At 67.7% G+C, this 18,261-nt stretch overlaps 5 protein-coding genes across 5 annotated transcripts; 2 read left to right on the top strand and 3 right to left on the bottom strand.

Moving 5' to 3' along the window:
* Positions 1–405: 405 nt before the first annotated feature.
* EMIHUDRAFT_310907 (hypothetical protein) lies at positions 406–1,071 on the bottom strand (the record flags this gene model as incomplete). Its single annotated transcript, XM_005768668.1, has 4 exons — positions 406–530; positions 613–970; positions 1,004–1,005; positions 1,062–1,071. 4 exons carry the CDS (start codon positions 1,069–1,071, stop codon positions 406–408), a joined length of 495 nt encoding a protein of 164 aa, XP_005768725.1.
* Positions 1,072–2,838: 1,767 nt separating this feature from the next.
* EMIHUDRAFT_210636 (hypothetical protein) lies at positions 2,839–6,405 on the top strand (the record flags this gene model as incomplete). The annotated part of the gene is made up of 5 exons (XM_005768667.1): positions 2,839–3,471; positions 3,559–4,158; positions 4,300–4,344; positions 5,989–6,108; positions 6,325–6,405. The coding sequence occupies 5 exons, from the start codon at positions 2,839–2,841 to the stop codon at positions 6,403–6,405; spliced, it is 1,479 nt and encodes a 492-aa protein (XP_005768724.1).
* A 430-nt stretch (positions 6,406–6,835) lies between these two features.
* On the bottom strand, positions 6,836–11,291 carry EMIHUDRAFT_427530 (hypothetical protein; the record flags this gene model as incomplete). Its single annotated transcript, XM_005768666.1, has 2 exons — positions 6,836–8,290; positions 10,824–11,291. The coding sequence occupies 2 exons, from the start codon at positions 11,289–11,291 to the stop codon at positions 6,836–6,838; spliced, it is 1,923 nt and encodes a 640-aa protein (XP_005768723.1).
* A 503-nt stretch (positions 11,292–11,794) lies between these two features.
* On the bottom strand, positions 11,795–12,481 carry EMIHUDRAFT_210633 (hypothetical protein; the record flags this gene model as incomplete). Its single annotated transcript, XM_005768665.1, has 1 exon — positions 11,795–12,481. The coding sequence occupies one exon, from the start codon at positions 12,479–12,481 to the stop codon at positions 11,795–11,797; it is 687 nt and encodes a 228-aa protein (XP_005768722.1).
* A 2,638-nt stretch (positions 12,482–15,119) lies between these two features.
* EMIHUDRAFT_451521 (hypothetical protein) lies at positions 15,120–18,164 on the top strand (the record flags this gene model as incomplete). The annotated part of the gene is made up of 4 exons (XM_005768664.1): positions 15,120–15,573; positions 15,662–16,008; positions 16,078–16,487; positions 16,559–18,164. The coding sequence occupies 4 exons, from the start codon at positions 15,120–15,122 to the stop codon at positions 18,003–18,005; spliced, it is 2,658 nt and encodes an 885-aa protein (XP_005768721.1). The 3' UTR covers positions 18,006–18,164.
* Positions 18,165–18,261: the final 97 nt, after the last annotated feature.

Below are 18,261 nucleotides of genomic sequence, written 5' to 3'. Positions count from 1 at the left end.
CGGTGCGATATTTTTTTCTTTTTTCAGCTTTATCGGCTGGGCGATCGGCGGCCCTCTGCCTCTCTCCCTGGGCCGGCGGGTAACACCATCGCGCCATCGCCATCGGTTGAACTTTCCATCCAAGAACGCAGAACGGAGGAGATAGCCTCGCGTCCACACACCACACCTCGAAGCTCGATCCTCGTCGTACGTCGTCGAGCGTCGAGGCTCCAACGGAGCAGAGACGGGATTTCAGTTTTCACGCCCGTGCTCGTTGGGGACTCACTTCTAGTTTCTAGTAGGTCACGCATGTGGCATCCCAGGGTGGCATCAGAAGTTTTATGGATTTATGCGCGCACACGACACACACACAACACAAACTCTCTCTCTTTCTCTCTCTCTCTCATGTCGAGTCTCGAGCTCCGGCTACTCCTCGGCGCGCTTGCGCTTGCGGCCCGGCTCCTCCTCCGCCGGGTCGACGCCCGCGCAATGCATGTTGAACTTGACGAAAGCCTCAGGCGCGAGGGCCGCAAAGTCGGCGCGCTTGACAACTGCGCGAGAAGGGGGCGGAGGTGTGATGCGACTCATGTGTGCGGGCGGGCTGTGATCCGTCCTGCGTTGGCCCTCTCTCACCTTGCGCCATGTTTGCCTTCATGAAGGCGAGGCAGTTGCGCTCGAGCTCGGTGGCGCCGTACACGTGCGCGAGGCTGAGGAGCGAGCACGCCATCTCGCAGGACAGCTTGTGGCACAGCTGCCCCTCCGCCCACCGCAGCAGCCGCAGCACGCCGTACTTGTGCGCCGCGGCGAGCACCGCCTGCAGCTGCGCGATGCTCTGCTCCGCCGCGCCAGAGGAGGCGCCGCCCGAGGCAGCGCCGCCCGATGAGCCCTCCGACGAGCCCTCCTCGCGCAGCACCTTTTGCACCTCGTCAAAGTCGCCCGTGTACAGAAAGTGCAGCAGCGCCTTGAGCGCTGGCGGCGGCACGTCGGTCACCTGTCCACAGCTGGAGGCGTGAAGACGAGGCACCGCTGACATTCGGCCGCGAGTCCCAAGCTCTGTGGCGCCGTGAGTGTGCGCGTGGCACTCTCGCGCATCTCGTGCGCAAAGGCGGCCGCGAAGACGTCGCTGCGCTGGCTGAGGATGTTAGTGTGCGCGCTGAAGGTGACAGGTGCTGCCTCGCCGTAGACGGCCTCGATGGTGATGTCGGAGTGGCGCCCCTCGGTGAGGAGGGAGAGGAGGTCGGCCTGCAGCGTCGAGGGAGGCACCTCGACCGACGGCGGAACGTGCTCGTAGATCGGTGCGTGATGCCCCACACGAACCAGCCCCTCGCTGGGGTGCTCCTTCGTGGCAGCCTCCTCGATGCAAACCTTGAAGCAGATCGAGTTGTCCTTGACCCACTCGCTGCCGAGAAGCTCGTCGAAGGACAGGCCAAAGAGCCCCTTCGACTCACTGTTCAAGCAGGCTGGGACCGCCAATGAAGCAGGCGCGCTCGTGGTCCTCGCGCGCAAAGACAGCCACACGCGTCGCCTCCCCCAGCGGCTGGAATTCTCCGCTCGCGTCCCGCACGAAAAAGCGGTAGCACAGGTTGGTCCCGTAGTGGTCCGCGGCGCGAATGAGCGCAAGGGTGCCGCAGAGGTCGTCGTCGAACACCTCGAAGGCCCCGTCATCATCATCCGTTTCGTGCTTCAGGTGGCCGCCGCGCGGGCTGAAGACGAGCATGTACCTTGATTGGGTGTCCAAGGGGTCGACCTGGAAGATTCGGCTGTTGGTGCACTCGCGCTCCTCCTGAGTGAGCTGCTGCTCGAGCCAGGACAGGCCCTGCACCTCCCAGACAAAGTCGCGCTTCACCACGTCGCTCGCATACGACACAGTTTCTTTGGCCAGAGCGGCGGGTGGGGGCTGCTTCGGCTCCTGCTCGGTTTGCTCGACAACCACGTTCCCCGCTTCGTCGTTATCGATGCGAGTGCGAAAGTGCCGCTTGAGGCGAATTGACTCTCGAATTTTACCGTTCATGTGGATCATACCCTCCATCTCACGCCGTAGCTGCTGCCGCTCCCTCGCCTCGTCGATTTCGCGGGTAGCGGTGGCCCGCTCTTCCCTTAGGGTGACCTGCAGGGCGCGCTGCTCCTCGATGCGCGCGCGTAGCTCCGCAGCGGTGAGGTTTTCGCCGGCCATCGTCAGCGGGGCCCGGCCGGAGGCAGGATCGGTGTCACTGACCGGTTTCACCGGCGAGCCAAAACGCGCGGCGAGCTGCGTTTTCTTTTGTAAAACTCGTGTAAAATTCTTTAAAACCACCAAGAGCTACGGCTAGGGCTGCAGAAGCAGCGTATCTCAGTCGTTCTCCACACGGCCATCGCAGAGCAGATTGCGAATGAGCTTGCCTGCGGCGAGGGCGGTCGAGTGCACGGAGCTAAGTAAGTGCCTCGCCGTCCTGCCGTCCTCGCAGGAGTCGCTTAGGCGGCTCCCGTGGTGTACCTGTGTTAGTGCCAGTGCGCGCCAGTCCCGTGCCCAGTGTCGTGTGAGGCGTCTGAACACACGTGTCCCTCCATTCACACTCTCCCAGTCCTTCGCTCCTTCCTGGTCTAGTGCCCGTCTTCTCCGCCCGTCGTGCTCGTCCTGCTTATTCTGAGAGGGAGCTGTAGGAATTCTCTCCTAAAATTCTTTTCCTGTGTTAGTGCCAGTGCGCGCCAGTCCCGGGCCTAAAAAAGAAAGAAACCACGGGGGAACCCAAGGGAGGGATGGGAGGACGGCACGCCGCCACCACACAGGGATTTTAAGGAGAGGGGTGTGATGCGCTAGCCAGGCCCGTGCGCCGCCAAATTCTTTTTCTGTCACTGCGCCCGGCGGCGCCTGTTGCGGATATGCGACTGCTGTCAGTTTGCACGGATATCCCCACGTCGCTGCTGGCCCCGCTCCTCCTCGCGCCGCCCGCCTCTCTTCCCAGCGGCCGCCGCATGGCCCGCACCCGCGCCTCCTTTGTGGATGTGGCGCCAGCGTCCGCGCTGCCCACGTCATCAGTAGACCCGCGGCTGCAGTCGCTGCTGCTCAAGGTCCTCACCGTCGAGGCAGTCAACGACCCGCCCGACGACGGCGACGTCGCGAGCCTGTGCAGCGATCTGAGGCTCGCCGGCTTCGAGCCACTGGGCAAAGGTGACGCCGCACTCGCCAGTTCCCTGCGACCGACGGCGTTCGAGCGGCTCGCCGTCCGCCCTCGCCTCGCCAACCTCGACGCGTCGCTCGCGCGCGAGGTTCATGGCAGCGACGCCGATGAACTTCTCTACGACGGCCGCGTCGTGCTCTGGCGCCGGCGATACGGCTCCGAGAGTCGCGAGGGCCGCCTAGTGCTGGACAAGCTCGACTACCTGCAGCAGGCGCTCGTCCAGCGGGCGCTGGTCGCTCCGGCGACGCTGCTGCTTCAGCGAGCAAGGGAGACGGCGATCGCAGCTTCGGCCAAAGCCGCAGCCCGCTTCGGCGGGGAAGAGCCGAAAGAGGAGGTGGCGCCGCCGCCTCGGCCGCCGCCGCCTCTGCCGCCCACCTCGCTCGCGCGCGCGTCCATCGCGGACGCGTTTGACGGCATCGAGCCGTCGGGACTCCTCGGCGCCCTCCTCGGCCGCTCCAACCTGTCCGAGCCAACCTATGCCGAGCTGGTCGTCCTGTGGCGCCGCCCGGCCTCGCCGCTCGCCGCTACCGCCCGCTCGAGCCTCGTGCGGGGGCTCCCTGCCGTCCTGTCCGCAACCGCCGGCGCGCTGCGCCCCGACGACGAAGGCAGCCTCTCCCTCGGCAGCCTCGGCAGCCTTTCGCGGGCGGACCTGACCCGCCTCCGCGAAGACGCCAACGAGGCCCTCGCCGCCGCTCGCTCGCGGCCGCCTCCTCCGCCGCCGCTCGAGATGCGCTTCTTCGTCGACATACCGATCGCAAACTTCGCGCTCGTGCTGCCAGACAGCCGCCCCGCCTTCCAGCTCTCCGACTGGCTCCGGCTCGACCTCATCTCGACGCCCGCCCTCGTCGCCACCCTCGCCTCGCTCCGCTACGACGACAGCCGCCTCGACCTCGCCTCTGCGATCGCCGTCGGCGCGTGGGCCCTCCGCACCGTCTTCTCGTTCCGGTCCGCGTACGGGCGGTACGAGCTGCTGCTGCAGCGCACCATCAGCGACAAGCTGAGCATTCGCGACGCGGCAGAGGTTCGCCGCTTCGCCGCGCGAGAGGCGCGCGCAGAGCAGGCGAGACGAGGCGCGTGCCTGCTGTCCTGGCTGCGCGCGCCCGGCCGCCCGCCGTTGAGCGCGGACGCCCTGGTTGGCGCGGCGGGGGCGGAGCATGCTCAGGTCGACTTTGCGCCGGCGCTCGCGACGCTGCGCCGGCTCGGTCTGGTGCGCGCGGCCGGTGGGGCGGGCACTCATTCGGGTGAGCTGCTCGAGGCGGCGCCGGATGGCGAGCGTGCGCTGAGCAGACACTGGCAGGAGTTGCTGTGATGTGAAAAAGACCTCTACCTCTTCATGCCCGCCTCGCCCTCCCGCGCCTCTGCCGCGCCGCGCACGCCGCCGTCGCCGCCGTCTGCTGGCAGCGCGCCGGGTGGTGAAGTCCCAAAGAACGTCCTGAAGGCCGCCGAGAACGGCCGCATGGGACCGGTGCGATCGTGGCTGAATGACGGCGGGAAGGCCGACACTTTCACTGAGCGACCCTCTGAGGTCAGCGGCGTTACGATTCCAAGCACCCTGCTGATGCTCGCCGCACAGAATGGGCACATGCAGATTATCGAGCTCCTCCTGAAGCGTGGCGCGCACATCAACCTGCAGAACAGTCGCGGCATCACTGCGCTCAACGCTGCCGCCTACTGCGGCCGCGAGCGGGTGGTGGAGATGTTGCTGCAGCACGGTGCGGAGATCGGGACGGCGCTGGAATCATCCGCCCAGGGCGGACAAGAGCGGGTGGTCAATCTGCTGCTGCGGGGTGGCGCGGAGATCGACCAGCAAGGCAAGGACGGCTGCACCGCGCTGATTCTCGCCGCAGCGTACAACCGCCCCGTCGTGCTCCAGCTGCTGCGGGCGGGCGCAGACATGACGTTGCGCGACGCGGAGGGCAAGACGGCGCTGCAGTGGTCCAAAGTGAAGGGCCACGCCGAGTGCGTCCAGGCCTTCCGGACGTATCTCGGGGAGGTGGCAGCGGGCCGGAGCAAGGCACCGTCGGCTGAGGCAGGCGGCGCAGGTGCGGCGGTGGGTGCGAGTGCCACGGCCTCTGCTCCGAGCGGCGGGGGCGGCGCGGAGGCTGAGCCGAGCAGCGGCGGGGCAGTGCCAGAGGAGGTTGTGCTAGCGGCTGAGCGCGGCGACGAGATGACGCTGGCGTGGCTCGACGGCGGCGGGTCAACGCGAGTTCGAGTGCCTCTATTCGGACGGCCCTGTGAGCGGCGTGACGCTGCTGATGCTCGCGATGGCCAAGGGCCAGGAGGGGCTGGCCGAGGCGCTGCTTCAGCGCGGCGCGGATGTCGCGTTGCAGAACAGCAACGGCAGCACCCCGCTGACGTTTGCCGCCGGCAATGGCCACGAGAAGCTGGTCGAGTTGGCGCTGCGGTACGGCGCGGCGATCGACCAGCAGTGCAACACCGGCAGCACCGCGCTGATTCGGGCCGCTTTCCAAGGCCACCCCGCCGCCCTTCGCTGCTTGCTGCGGGCGGGCGCAGATGTGACGGTGCGCACTACGAGAGGCAAGACCGCGCTGCAGTGGGCCAAGGAGCAGGGCCACACCGAGTGCGTGCGCGCCCTCGAGGAGCATGCGGCGGCCGAGAAGGCGGCGGAGAAGGCGGCGGAGAAGGCGGCGGCGGAGGCGGCGTGGGCAGCGGGAGCGGCGGAGAGGGCGGCGCAGAGGGCGGCGGAGGAGAAGGAGGCGGCGCGGCACGCCGAGGAGCTGCTGGCGGAGGTCGAGGCGGAGAAGCGCGACAAGGGGAAGAAGGGCAAGAAGAAGAAGAAGGGCGGCGGGGCGGGGCGGGGCCGTCGCAGGAGGCCGAGGAGGGTACCGAGGCGCCGTCGGAGGCAGACGCAGCCGAGGCGGCGAAGAAGGCCGAGGAGGCGAGGCTTCTCCGGCTTCTCGCGACGCTCACCGAGGAGCGGATCCGGTTCGGCATCACGCCGGAGACGTCGGTCGAGGGGTTGGCGGAGGCGGTGGGAGAGGCGGCCGAGGCGGCGGACGAGGCGAGCGAGGAGGAGACAGCGGAGGGGCAGGCTGCGGCGGCGCGCGAGGAGGCCGAGGCGGCCGAGGCCGCGCGTTGGAGTGCGGAGGCGGAGGCGGCGGAGGAGGCAGAGGCTGCGTTGGCAGCGGAGGAGGCGGCGATCGAGGCCGCAATCTCCGCCGCTAAGGCGAGGCGCGCGTCGGTGGCGACTGCGAGGGCCAAGGCAGTGGCAGCCAGGATGGCGGCGGAGGCGGCCCAGCGCTCATAGAGAGCTGCTTGGGAGCACACTGCACGCATGGTTTGAACACGGGCGCGTCTCTCATCGCTGCTTCGCAGCCAATGACGTCATCGCTGTGTGGAGCTCCGGAGCGGTGGAGCCTTTGGTCGGATTTGGGCCACTGCGATCTTGAGGAGGACGTGCTGCTGCCCAAGTCGAAGGTCGAGGCGTGGGGGTTGGGAGACAATGAGGGAGAGGGAAGGCGTGAGTGTATGAGACGTGAAACTGAAAGTCTTTATCTGCCGCATGTGCATGTGTTTTTGGCCTGTGTTTTTTCTGCATATCAGGTAAATTCTCCTCGCATTTTTCGATGAATGTCGATGTCGACGATAGAAGACAAACGAAACACATTAAAGACGGGTCCCTCTCATCGACGAAAATCAATCTTGCTACATGCAAACACAGCGCACACCAAAGACGCTCAGTTGTCGCGCCGCAGCATCTGCTCGTGCGTCACCTGCGTGATCCTCCTGTGGCTGCTCCCGACCGGGTTGGTCATGGCCGCCTGGTCGCGCTCCTCGAGCACGTCGAGGTGCTCGCGCAGCGCGCGCAGCGAGGCGAGGGCGGTGCGCAGCACGTCGCCCGAGCAGCCCGGCCAACAGGCCGCCGACACCTCGCGGCAGATGGCCTGCGCCTCGGCGACGTCGCGGCCGCGCTCGGCGTGCTCGGCCTGCACGCGGCCGGGCGAGGGGCCGGCGGCGAGCGGCCCGGAGAGCTGCATCGGGCCCGGGTTGCAGTAGAGGTCCGCCATGACCAGCCGCTCGCGGACTGCCGACCAGCGCCGGAAGGTTGGCGATGCGAGCGACACCTGCGCCGGCCGGATGACTGCGACCGCCACGCCGGCGCGCCGGTCCGCCGACATGAGCGAGAAGAGCGGGACGCCGCAGAGGCGCCACTCGGAGGGCGGCGAGGTGAGGCAGTGCGCCGAGGCCATGTAGGCGGTCGCGCCGGCGCCGACCAGCGCGCCGGCCGCGTGGCCGAGCGCGTAGCCGAGGTTGGCGTCGAAGGTGGAGGGCATCGAGGAGCGCGCCTGGTAGCCGAGGTAGAAGCAGACGGGCGCGAAGCGCGCGTCCGGCGCGGCCCACTCGGCGGTGGCGGTGGCGGCCGCGCGCCGCTTGCGCAGCTCGACGCGCACGAGCTCCGCGAGCAGCCGCTCCGTCTCGATCTGCGAGAGCTGCGCCTTGTCGTCGGAGGCTTGCCGCTCAAGCATCAGCTGGCGGCGGATGTAGGGCGGCAGGCTCGCGAGCAGCGCGGCCGAGGGCGGCGTGAGGAGCGGCAGGATGGCCGTGTAGACCTTGTAGCGGTCGGTGGAGGTGTCGCCCATCCGCTGGCGGTACTTGAGCGCGGCCGAGATCTCGCTGAGCAGCGCGTTGACCTGCGGGACGTACTCGATGAGCCCCTCGGGGATGAGCACGACGCCAAAGTGCTTCCCCTCGGACGCGCGCGCCTCGACGGCGTCGGCCAGCTCACCAACGATGTCGCAGAGCGTCATGCGGCGCGCCTCGAGCTCCTCGCCCACCAGCGCGATGTTTGGCTGCGTGAGGTTGGCGCACCCGAGGGTGAGGTGGGAGGGCGTGCGGCCCATCATGCGGATGAAGTACCAGTGCTTGCGAGCGGAGGCGGCGTCGGTGGCGAGGTTGCCCACGAGGGAGGCGTACACGCGCGTGGCGGTGTCGAAGCCGATGGACGCCTCGATCGAGTTGCAGTACAGGTCGCCGTCGATGGTGGCGGGGACGCCGATGACGCGCGTCGGGACGCCGCGCTGCTTGAAGTGCTCCGCCAGCAGCGCCGTGTCCGAGTTGGAGACGGGGCCGCCCACGAGGACGAGCCCGCTCAGCCCGCACCGCCTGCAGGTCGCCTCCGCCAGCTCGTAGTGCTCCGCCGTGCGAATGACATCCGCCGAGCGGCCGAGCAGGTCCATCCCGCCGCCGTTGAGGTACGGCGCAACCTCGCCCGCGCCGAGCTCGACGGCACGGCCGCCGAACAAGCCGCGCGTCCCGTCGAGGAAGCCGAGCAGCTTGGCGCCCTCGCCGCCGCGCCGCTGCAGGAAGTGGGTCAGCCCGACGGCGACGTTGTGCGCGCCGGGGCACTGGCGGCCGCAAAAGACGACGCCGATGACTAGCGGCGCCTCGCCCAGAAGCGGCAGCGGGGTCGCGTGCCGAAACGCGAGCCGGCCGGAGACGATCTCGAGCCGCGGCTGCCCCGCCGTCGTGGGGAGCTGCTGCGCGACGAACAGCTCGTCCGCCGCCGCGTGCGGCACCGCACCTGCCACCACCGCGAGCGCGGCGTCCCCCTCGAGCAGGGAGGGCAGCGAGGGCGGAGCGGCGAGCCGCGCGGCGGCGAGCGGCGCGACCGCCGCCTCGGGCACCTCCTCGCCCCGCTCCAGCCGCAAGCAGACGGAGATCTCGTCGGCGAGCGGCCCGTCGAACTGGACCGGCCCCGGCGAGGCGAAGCTGCGCGCGAGCCGCCACCCGCCCCGCCGCGAGACGAGGGTGCGGAACGGGGCCCCCTCGAGGTCGACGGCCGCCTTGTGGATCAGCGGCACGTCCCTCCCCCGGCGCCGCTCCGCCGCCAGCAGCGACGTGAGCGGCACGCCGCGCGGCGCCCACTCCTCGGGCGGGCCCGTCAGGCCGCGCAGCGTCGCCAGCACGCCGCTCGCGCCCGCGGAGACCAGCCCGCCCGCCGCGAGGCCGAGCGCGTGCGAGTAGGTTGCGTCGAAGTTGGAGGGCGGCGGGCAGCGGCCCTCGAAGCCAAAGAAGTGGTGCTGGACCGAGAAGCGGCCCTGGTACGAGCCGGCGGCGGCGCGCCGCTCGAGCTCGAGCTCGACCAGCTCGCCTAATTAAGAATTAATTAAGCGCTTCATTAAGATGCAGCTCGAGCTGCACCTAGAGCTCGGTTAGGCTCGCCGAGCAGCCGCTCGCTCTCGAGCTTGGCGACCTAGAGGGAGGCGTCTCGCGGCGTGGCGCGGGAGGGCTACGCCACCGCCCGGCGCGCCTCTCCCGCGGGCGGGAAGGGGCTAGGCAGAGCCTGCACGCGGCCGTGCGCGTCTCGCTCCTCGAGGAGGGCTGTCTGGCTGCCTAGAGCGGACGTGTCGCGGACGTGTCGTCGACCGGTGATGGACGTGTCGTCGACTATAGGAGGGCCGTCTGCGGGCGTCCCTCGGGAAGCAGCGAGAAGGCGGCGAAAGCGGGCGGAGAGAGGGCGGAGGAGAGCCAGTCGTCGCTCAGCCCCTCGTAGCTGTTCGAGTCTTGCGCGTCCCGCTCCGCGAGAGCGCCGTTGAGCTCGCGCAGCAGATTGCGCACCTACCCGCAGGCGGGACTGAACTACTCGAAGATCATTGTCTAATCGCGCACCTGCCCGCAGGCCGGCTGGCGTGTGGCATCTCCGGCCCGCCCTCGCGAGCACCCCCCCCCCTCCCCCGCCCCGCCCCCTCGCGCTTCGGCCGTGGCGCACAAGAGGGGCGACCGGGAAACGGCGCGCCTCTGGCAGGAAGTCGACGAGCCCCTCCGAGACGAGCACCACGCCGTACTCCATCCCCGCCGCCGCCCGCTCCGCCACCAAGTCGGCCACCTACAGGGCCGCTCGCCGCTCACGGGCAGGCAACCCGTCACCCTCCGCCCCCCGTCCTGCGCCGCGCCTCGCCAACCAAGCCGGCGATCGTGCGGCTCTGCTGCGCCGCCTCCTCGCCGAGCAGAACCAGGTTGGGGCGCGTGCGCAGCGCGACCTCGACGGCGGGGAGGGACGTGTCTCACGGACGTGTCTCAGGGACGTGTCTCACGGACGTGTCTCACGGACGTGTCTCACGGACGTGTCTCACGTGGGCCGTGGGCGTGTGTCCCGCGAGCAGCGTGCGCCTCGAGGGCGAGGTGGGAGGCGTCGCGGCCCATCAGCCGCACGAAGTGGTAGTACTTTCGGGAGGAGGTGCAGTCCGTCATCACGTTGCCGACCAGCTCGGAGTACAGCTTGGAGGCCGAGTCGAACCCGACGGGCAGCTCGACCTGCGGGGAGGGGGCGGGAGGGCGAGGGGTGAGGGGGCGGGAGGGCGAGGGGTGAGGGGGCGGGAGGGCGAGGGGTGAGGGGGCGGGAGGGCGAGGGGCGAGAGAGGCAGAGAGGGCAAGCGCCAGAGAGCGTGTGGGAGGTGGGGCTGCGTGGCCGAGAGGCGGAGTCTGGCCTGCTCGCTCTTGAGGTGTCCGTCGACGCTCTTCGGCACTCCGACCACGCGCGCCGCCAGTCCCTCCGCCGCGAACCGCTCCGCGAGTAGACACGCGTTCGCGTTCGAGGCGCTGCCCCCGATGATGACCAAGCCTACGGGGGAGCGCCGAGAAGGTTCAGGGAAGCTTCGCCCGCGGCAAGGGATGCCTCCCGTGACGCCGCAGACCGTCGAGGCTGTTGTTGCGGGCGATGCGGACGGCGAGGGCGAGCTCCTCTTCGGTCTCGATGAGGTCGCCGCCCGAGCCGATCATGAAGAAGCCGCCCGAGTTGCGGTGCCGCTCCACCGTCGCCGCCTCGAGCTTTGTGAACGAGTTTCGCAGGACGCCGCGGAGGCCGCCGCGGAAGCCGAGCAGCGTCGAGCCGGGGTGGAATGCCTCGAGGTGGTCAAAGAGTCCGCAGATGCAGTTGTGCCCGCCCGCCGCAGGAGTGCCGCCCGAGAGCACGCAGCCAACGCGCAGCGGCCTCGGTGCGACGGAGGTGTCGGTCTCGGCCGGCACGAGGCTGACGACAGGGCTGCCGTACAGCGTGGGAAAGGCGCTCGCGATGAGATCCTCGTGCGAGACGCACGTCGTGCGCTCCTGCGCGGGCTCTGCGCGTACGCGCACCCGGAGCACCGCCGGCACGCAAGGCCGGTAGTGCCTGCGCTCAGCCTCGAGTGCCGACATCTGCTGTGGCTCGTTTCCAGCCATGCGTGCGGCACGGGAGATCGACATCGCCTCAAGCGGTGGGCTGGCCCCTCTAGTGGAGGTGCGGTGGCGTTTGGCCTCGCTCAGAGGCGGGCTGGCGACGGGGAAGGGGTCTGGCATTACAGACGCGAGGGTACCGACGCGCGCAATCAGCGCCCAATGAACTGGGGCCGCAAAGAAGAATTTTCGCGACGTCTCGTGCAATAAGAAGAATTCAAGTGATCCAAATTCGGCGGCGCATACTTGGTGACTGTGTGCAAGAATTATGCCCACGCGCACCAGTTCGAACCAGTGTTGACAGCAAGACCCCGGGGTTTGGCACTCCCACCAAAACCCCGTGCGGAGAGTCATCGCACACCACCACCCTGGAAGAAGAGAGAACTCTCCACCCTTGGCAGCACAAAGCTGCGCCAGATGTCAGCCAGCTCTGGAGCCGCTCCCTCGCTCGTGCGACTGTGGCGACCACTCCGCCGCCTTGAGGATCAGTTGTTCTTCTCCACGATCTTGTCCTTGCAGATCACGAGGCCGATCATCAGGATCGGGTCGATGCCCGGTGCCACGGTCACATCGTACACGTTCATGCCCTCAAACTGAAGGGTCGCGCGGTCGATGAGGCAGCAGCCTCCCTTCGTCTTGTCGGCGCCCTTTACGACCGAGAGGCGGGGTGCCGCGACGCCCGGCGCCCAGGACTTGTAGTCAGCTGTCTCGTAGGATGCTCTCGTGTACGAGTCGTTCCCGTTGGCCATTTGTATCATGTACATTGGCGTGAGGCTGGTGACAGCGTTCCACACCTTGGCCCATGCGTAGAGCGGCTTACCATCCTGCGTCTCGGGGGTGGGCTGTTGCCCCTCGTAAAACGGCTTGAAGCCGTAGATGAACATCGCCGGCGACATGCTCATGACCTTCTCGAGAATGCACGCGATCGGGTTGCCGTCCATGTCCTTGATCAAGACGCGCTGCCGCATGGAGAGGAGGATGCCCACCACCTTGCAGTAGGCCGTACCGTCCGAATCCTTCACGGTAAAGTCGCCGCGGAGGGAGAAGAGCTTCTGCCTGACCTTGAGCTGGATCGGCTTGGTCGAGATCAGGCCACCGCCATACTCGTTGGGTGACGGGTCGTGGTCGGCGAAGAACTCCTCCGCCACCGGCAGCGAGTTGGTGCAGCCCATTTTTCCGTCTCCCAGAGGCAGACGGTGGTCCGCCGCGGGGCCGCGGGGCTGCGGAGCGCGCCTTGGGTAGGCGGCGCGCAAAAGACAAACAAAATCCGGCGGCGGCGGGCGGGTTTGTGTCTGTTATCGACTGTTACACGACCAATATTCCTTTTGAGCTTACGAGTAGCCTTCGATGTTATGAAACAAACGCAAGGCGGACATGGCATATCGCTCTCGGGCCCACAGACATCCCGCACACCCGCCGCACGCACACCCGCCGCCCCCGCGCGCGCCCCACCCCGGCCGGGAGAAAGGGGAGTGACAGTTTGGGAAGGACAGCCGAGTATCTTGCACTCCATGTGCAAGAACGCAGGGTAAATGTAAGCCGGACGGCTCACAGGCCACCTCTTGCGCCCCGAGCTTACCATCTACCGCACTGAACACTGTTGCCCCCTCGCTCCCAACCCATCCATCAACCTCGCCGCGAGGCGCCGCGCGATCTCGGGCGATCCCGGGCTATCTCGGAGCTCCACGCCACGCCCCCCCCCCCCCCGCCGCCGCCGCATCGCGCTATCTCGGGCGATCTCGGAGCGTCGCTCGCGCGGCGGCACACCTGCTCAAAAAAGGAAGGGCCCGGTTGGAGCCACGGGGCTCACGTGCTGAGAGAGAGAGATTTTAGCAATACCAAACAACTCTAACACTCACACGTCATTTGGGGCCTGGAGCCCTGTTCACGCGCGCGCGAGACGTGCAGACAGGGTTGCCAGGTGAGAGCGAATGGCGCGGTTCACGCCTCGCACAACAGAGAGAGAGATGCGCTCTGCATGGTGGGACATAAAAGAGAGCGAGTACTTGGGCGAGTAGGCCGTGCGGTCGACGCTGCCGCGCGCGACTTTGCGCGCGAGGCGGCGCAGCTTGAGAACGGCGGTGGGCGAGAAGCCGCCGCCGAACGTCTCGTGGAGCAGCAGGTTGAAGTTGTTGCGCTTGACAAAGATCGCGTCGTGGTAGAAACCGCGATGCGCCTTGACGTAGCCGTGGCCGTTCTTGTGGTCGAAGGGTTGGCCGGGCTGCCCGCGCGCCTTGCAGCCCATGTTTAGGCGACGGGCCTTCTCTTCGGTGTTGCCGAAGGCCTAGGAGTGGCCAACGGAGGCGGGCGTGCCGCCGCTCGAGAGGCGTTGCCAACGCCCGCCGAGGAGGTCTTGAGGAGGGGCGTCCAGAGCTTGACTTCATTCACCTCATCGCATCCTCCCGGGCCAGCGTGGGGTTCCGCGAGGTCGACCTTGTACCCCTCGTTGTACTGCCGGGTGAGCTCCGGTTTCTCCTTGTCACCGTGCACGACCGGCGCGTTGGCCGGGGCGCGCATCGCGTCCGCCCAGGCGGCGAGGACGCCGTCGTGGGGCCGCCGGTGGTGGGCCTTGTTGTAAAGGTAGTCGCCGAAGAAATCGACTGGCATGCCCCGCTCGAGCGCGACCCGAAGGGTGGGAAGCGCCACGGAGAGCCAAAGGCCGAGCTTCCGCTGGAGCTCGTCCTGGAGGGCGTCGGAGGAGAGGGCGGTGGCGTACGTGCCGTCGACACGGACATCGAGGGCCTTGCCGGCGAAAGGCGTTGAGGCGGAGACGAAGCGCGCGGCTTCGCGGTTGTTGACGGCGCTGTCTCCGAGGGACGGGTTGTTCTTGACGTGCACATCCCGCGCCTTGACGAGCTCCTGGTGCGCGTACCAGTCCTTGTGATTCTTGATGGCAGCGAGCGCCCGCGGCCGCGGGTACGTGGATTTGCAAGTGCCATTGAGAATCGCGTCGGTAGCTGGAAGGGACTCGGGCTCGGGGAGCGGGACGCTCTTGGGGTAAAACTCAGTCAGGTAGCCGCCGCGGACGGTGTAGTACTTGTTTTTGTCGCGGGCGGCGCGCTTCTCGCACACCTCCTTCCAGTCCGAGAGGGCGGACTCGTAGGTGGCGATGGCTGCGGCGATGGTGGGGTACTACTTGGACGCACCTCCCTCGTCGAGGGCGAAGTCGGGGTTGTGGGCGACGAGGGTGCGCCAGTTCTTGAGGAGCGACATGGAGAAGTCGCTGTCGGCTCGCGTGAAGGCGGTGTCGATGTTTGCACCCAGCCATCTCGTGTTTTTTGGCACGTTCTCGCTCGGTTCTGCGCCACTTTTGAGGCGTTGGCGAGGGTGAGTTCCTCCATTTTCCTCCCCTGGGCCCCCGTCCGGGACCGCTCCGGGACGCACGCCGGCGTAGCACCATCAAAGCTGCTGTACGGCCCCGGCATCGCCTCCCCTGGCTTAGCTAGACTGAGAGATATTGTGCACATGGTTGGTCTCTACAATATATACACTGACACTTTACGTCCCAGAGCTCGTCCCGGTCCGCCACGGCCATCCTCGGCCTCCGGAAGGCCCCCGGCCGCGGCCGGCGCGGTGCGGCGGCGTCACAAATCCGACGGCAGAGCACCGGGACGCGGTCGGGCGATCTGAGGTCCAACTAGGCGTATGCATTGCCCATCCAGGGCTATCACCTGGACCCATCAACAGGCGCCTGGCGGCGCCGTGGCACGAGGTGTTGTTCACACCTGGGCCGGCATTCATGCCAGCACAGTAGTGGCGAGGAGGTCCGACACATCCTGTCACTCCACCTCGCTGGAGCGACGCCTGCGAATGCTCCTGTCGTGCGCACCGGCTTTGCTTGCCTTCTCCGCCGGCCGCTCCGCTGGTTGTGGCACAGCCGCAGGCAGCCTCGTCGAGGTGAGTCCGACGCTCGCGATTGGCGTGTGTGAGGAAGGCATCCTTCGCGTCGTGCGTGCTCCCTCTGATGCCAAGGCTGCGCTTCTGGCTCGCGAATCGCTCATGGTCGATCCTACATTCCCGAGCACGACGCCCAGATACACTGTCACCCGTGAGGGTCCTGCAACGACAGTGATGACCACGAGCACGCTCAAGGCGACCATTGACATGGCCTCCGAACACATCACCTTCTACGACGTTGCCAGCGGCACCAAGTTGACGGCCGACTTTGCACATCGTTTCGTGCCGACCACCGACCCGGCGCTCGGCAACGCGTCGTCTTACGTGCTCTCGCAGTCGTGGCAGCTCGCGCCCGACGAGGGCCTCTGTGAGCGCCTCACCACACGCCCCACTGTTGTTGGGTTCAGCCCGTCGTCAGCCTAACTACTCAGCCGCGGGCCCGCGTGCGCTCACAGACGGCGGCGGCCAGTACCAGAACGGCTACGTCGGCTTCGAGGGGATGCCGATCGAGATGGTGCAGTACAACACCGAGGCCGTCGTGCCCTTCTTCGCCTCGACGCGCGGCTACGGCATCCTGTGGGACAACAACGCGTGGTCGCACCTCAACCCCCCCGAGGGCGCGCCGCTCCACTTCTCGAAAAGCCCCTCCGGCGCTCTCGTCGCGTCCTTCACGCCCACCGTCTCGGGCGACCACGCCGTCTTCGCCGACCTGTGCGCCGGCTTCGGCTGCGGCTCCATCAAGGGCGGAGTCCTCTCCCTCGCCGTCGTCGACAGCTCCAGCGGCGCGGTGCGGCGCGTGCAGGAGTGGGACGGGCGCCAACCTCTCCTTAGCAGGAGGGGGAGGGCCTAGTATTAAGTGATTCATTAGTAGGAGTGGGACCGGCTGGCCAACCTCCCCGACTCGATCTCTGGCAAAGCGCGGGGCCTCCGCGCGGGCGTGCGCTACGAGCTGCAGCTAGTCGGCACCACCTCCGCCGAGAAGGTCTTCGTCGTGCCTCCGTCGAAGAGCACGACCATCCGCTCGAAGCTCGGCAAGCTGATCGACTACTACTTTGCCTTTGCCGGACCCGCGGCGCCCAGCCCGCTCGACGGCGCAATCTCTGGCTACCGCAACATCACCGGCGCGGCGCACCTCTACGGCCGCTGGGCATACGGCTTCTGGCAGTGCAAGGAGCACTACAAGTCGCAAGCAGAGCTACTCGCCGCGGCCGCCCGCTTCCGCGAGGAGCGCATCCCCCTGGACGCGATCGTGCAGGACTGGCTCTACTGGGGCTCGCTCGGGTGGCTCAGCTCGCTCTCTCGCTCCAGCCCTCCGGACCCAGCTCTCCGAACCTCTCCGAACCTTCCCGTAGGTGGGGTCCGCAGTGGGATCCGGCCTCGTACCCCGACCCGGCGGCGCTGGTGGCGCAGCTGCGCGAGGCTCACCACCTGAAGCTGATGGTGAGCGTCTGGTCCAAGTTTGACCGCAAGACGAGCTTCTTCAAGGCGATGGCGGCCGATGGCTGCCTGCTCAACGGCTCCAACTATTACGACGCGTGGAGCTCCGCAGCGCGCGAGCGCTTCTACAGCTTCTCAAAGGCGGCGCACTTTGCGATCGGGGTCGAGAGCCTCTGGCTCGACGCGACCGAGCCGGAAAACTTCCCGAACCGCGACCAGCGCTGCGCGGGGCCCAGCGGCTCGGGCAACGCCGACTTCAACTCGTACTCGCTCCAGACGACACGCGCGATCGCCGACGGCCTCCGGCGCGACTTTGGCGACAGCCAGGGACGGCGCGTTTTCTCGCTCACGCGCTCGGCGTTTGCGGGGCAGCAGCGGACCGGTGCTACGCTCTGGTCGGGAGACATCAGCGGCGCGTGGGACGCGCTGCGCCGGCAGGTCGCCGCGTCGCTCAACTACGCGGCGTCCGGCATGCCTTACTGGTCAGAGGACATCGGCGGCTTCTTCCGGCCGGATGGGCAGCACACGGACCGCGGCTACGCGGCGCTCCTCACGCGCTGGTTCCAGTTTGGCGTCTTCACGCCCATCTTCCGCGTGCACGGCACAAACGGCAACACCGAGCTGTGGGAGTTTGGAGCGCAGACGCAGCGCCACATTGTCCAGAGCGCCATCCGGCTGAGGTACCGGTTACTGCCGTACATCTACTCTGGCTTCCACCGCGTCGCCGCAGAGGGCTACACGATGCAGCGCGCCCTCGCCTTTGACTTCCCGGAGAGCGCCCGTGCGCGCACCACCGCCGACGCCTTCATGTTCGGCCCGGCGCTGCTCGTCGCCCCGCTCGTCTCCAACGCAACGTCGCGCTCCGTCCACCTCCCTCCCACCCCCGGCGCGTGGCGTGGTTTCTACGACGGGCAGCCGTACGCAGCGGGCGACGTGACGGCCTCGCCCGCGATCGACGAGGTGGCCCTCTATGCGCGCGCCGGCTCGCTCGTCCTGCTGGGCCCCGACCTGCAGCATGCCGACGAGAAGCCGGCCGACCCTCTCGAGGTGCGTGTCTACGACGGCGCCGACGCCAGCTTCACCCTCTACGAGGACGACGGCGTGAGCGCCGCGGACGCGACGGGCGGCGCCTCCTCTGGCAGCGCGACGATCCGAATCGCGTGGGACGACGCGGCCGAGACGCTCACCGTTGGGGCGCGCGCGGGCAGCTTCCCTGGCATGCTCGCCGCGCGCACGCTGCACCTCGTGCGCGTTGCGCCGGGCCGCGGCGTCGGTGTGGCTCCCGCCGCCACGCCCGACAGGGTGGTGGCCTACTCGGGCGCAAAGCTGGTTGTGTCGCTACGAACGAAGCGCGTGAGATGAGATCACACGGCGAGCCGAGCGCCGAGGGCGAGGCCGCCCTGCACAGTCTTTAGCGTCTCAGTACTCAGACAGGCGCCTCTCTCTTGTGAAATTCGCTCTTGTCATGTCTCAGAGTCTCAGAGACAGTTTTTACGTAGAGAGAGCGCAAAGTAGTACGGTACACACCGCGTGTCCAGGGATGGCGAGCTCAGATCTCCACACCATCTCGTCGTGTACAGCGTAACAAGGTAACAGCGCTCAGAGACATGAACATGGA

The sequence above is a fragment of the Emiliania huxleyi genome (genome assembly GCF_000372725.1).
Source record: "Emiliania huxleyi CCMP1516 unplaced genomic scaffold EMIHUscaffold_45, whole genome shotgun sequence".
Lineage (NCBI taxonomy): Eukaryota > Haptophyta > Isochrysidales > Noelaerhabdaceae > Emiliania > Emiliania huxleyi.
This window is presented reverse-complemented; position numbering and strand designations above follow the sequence as displayed.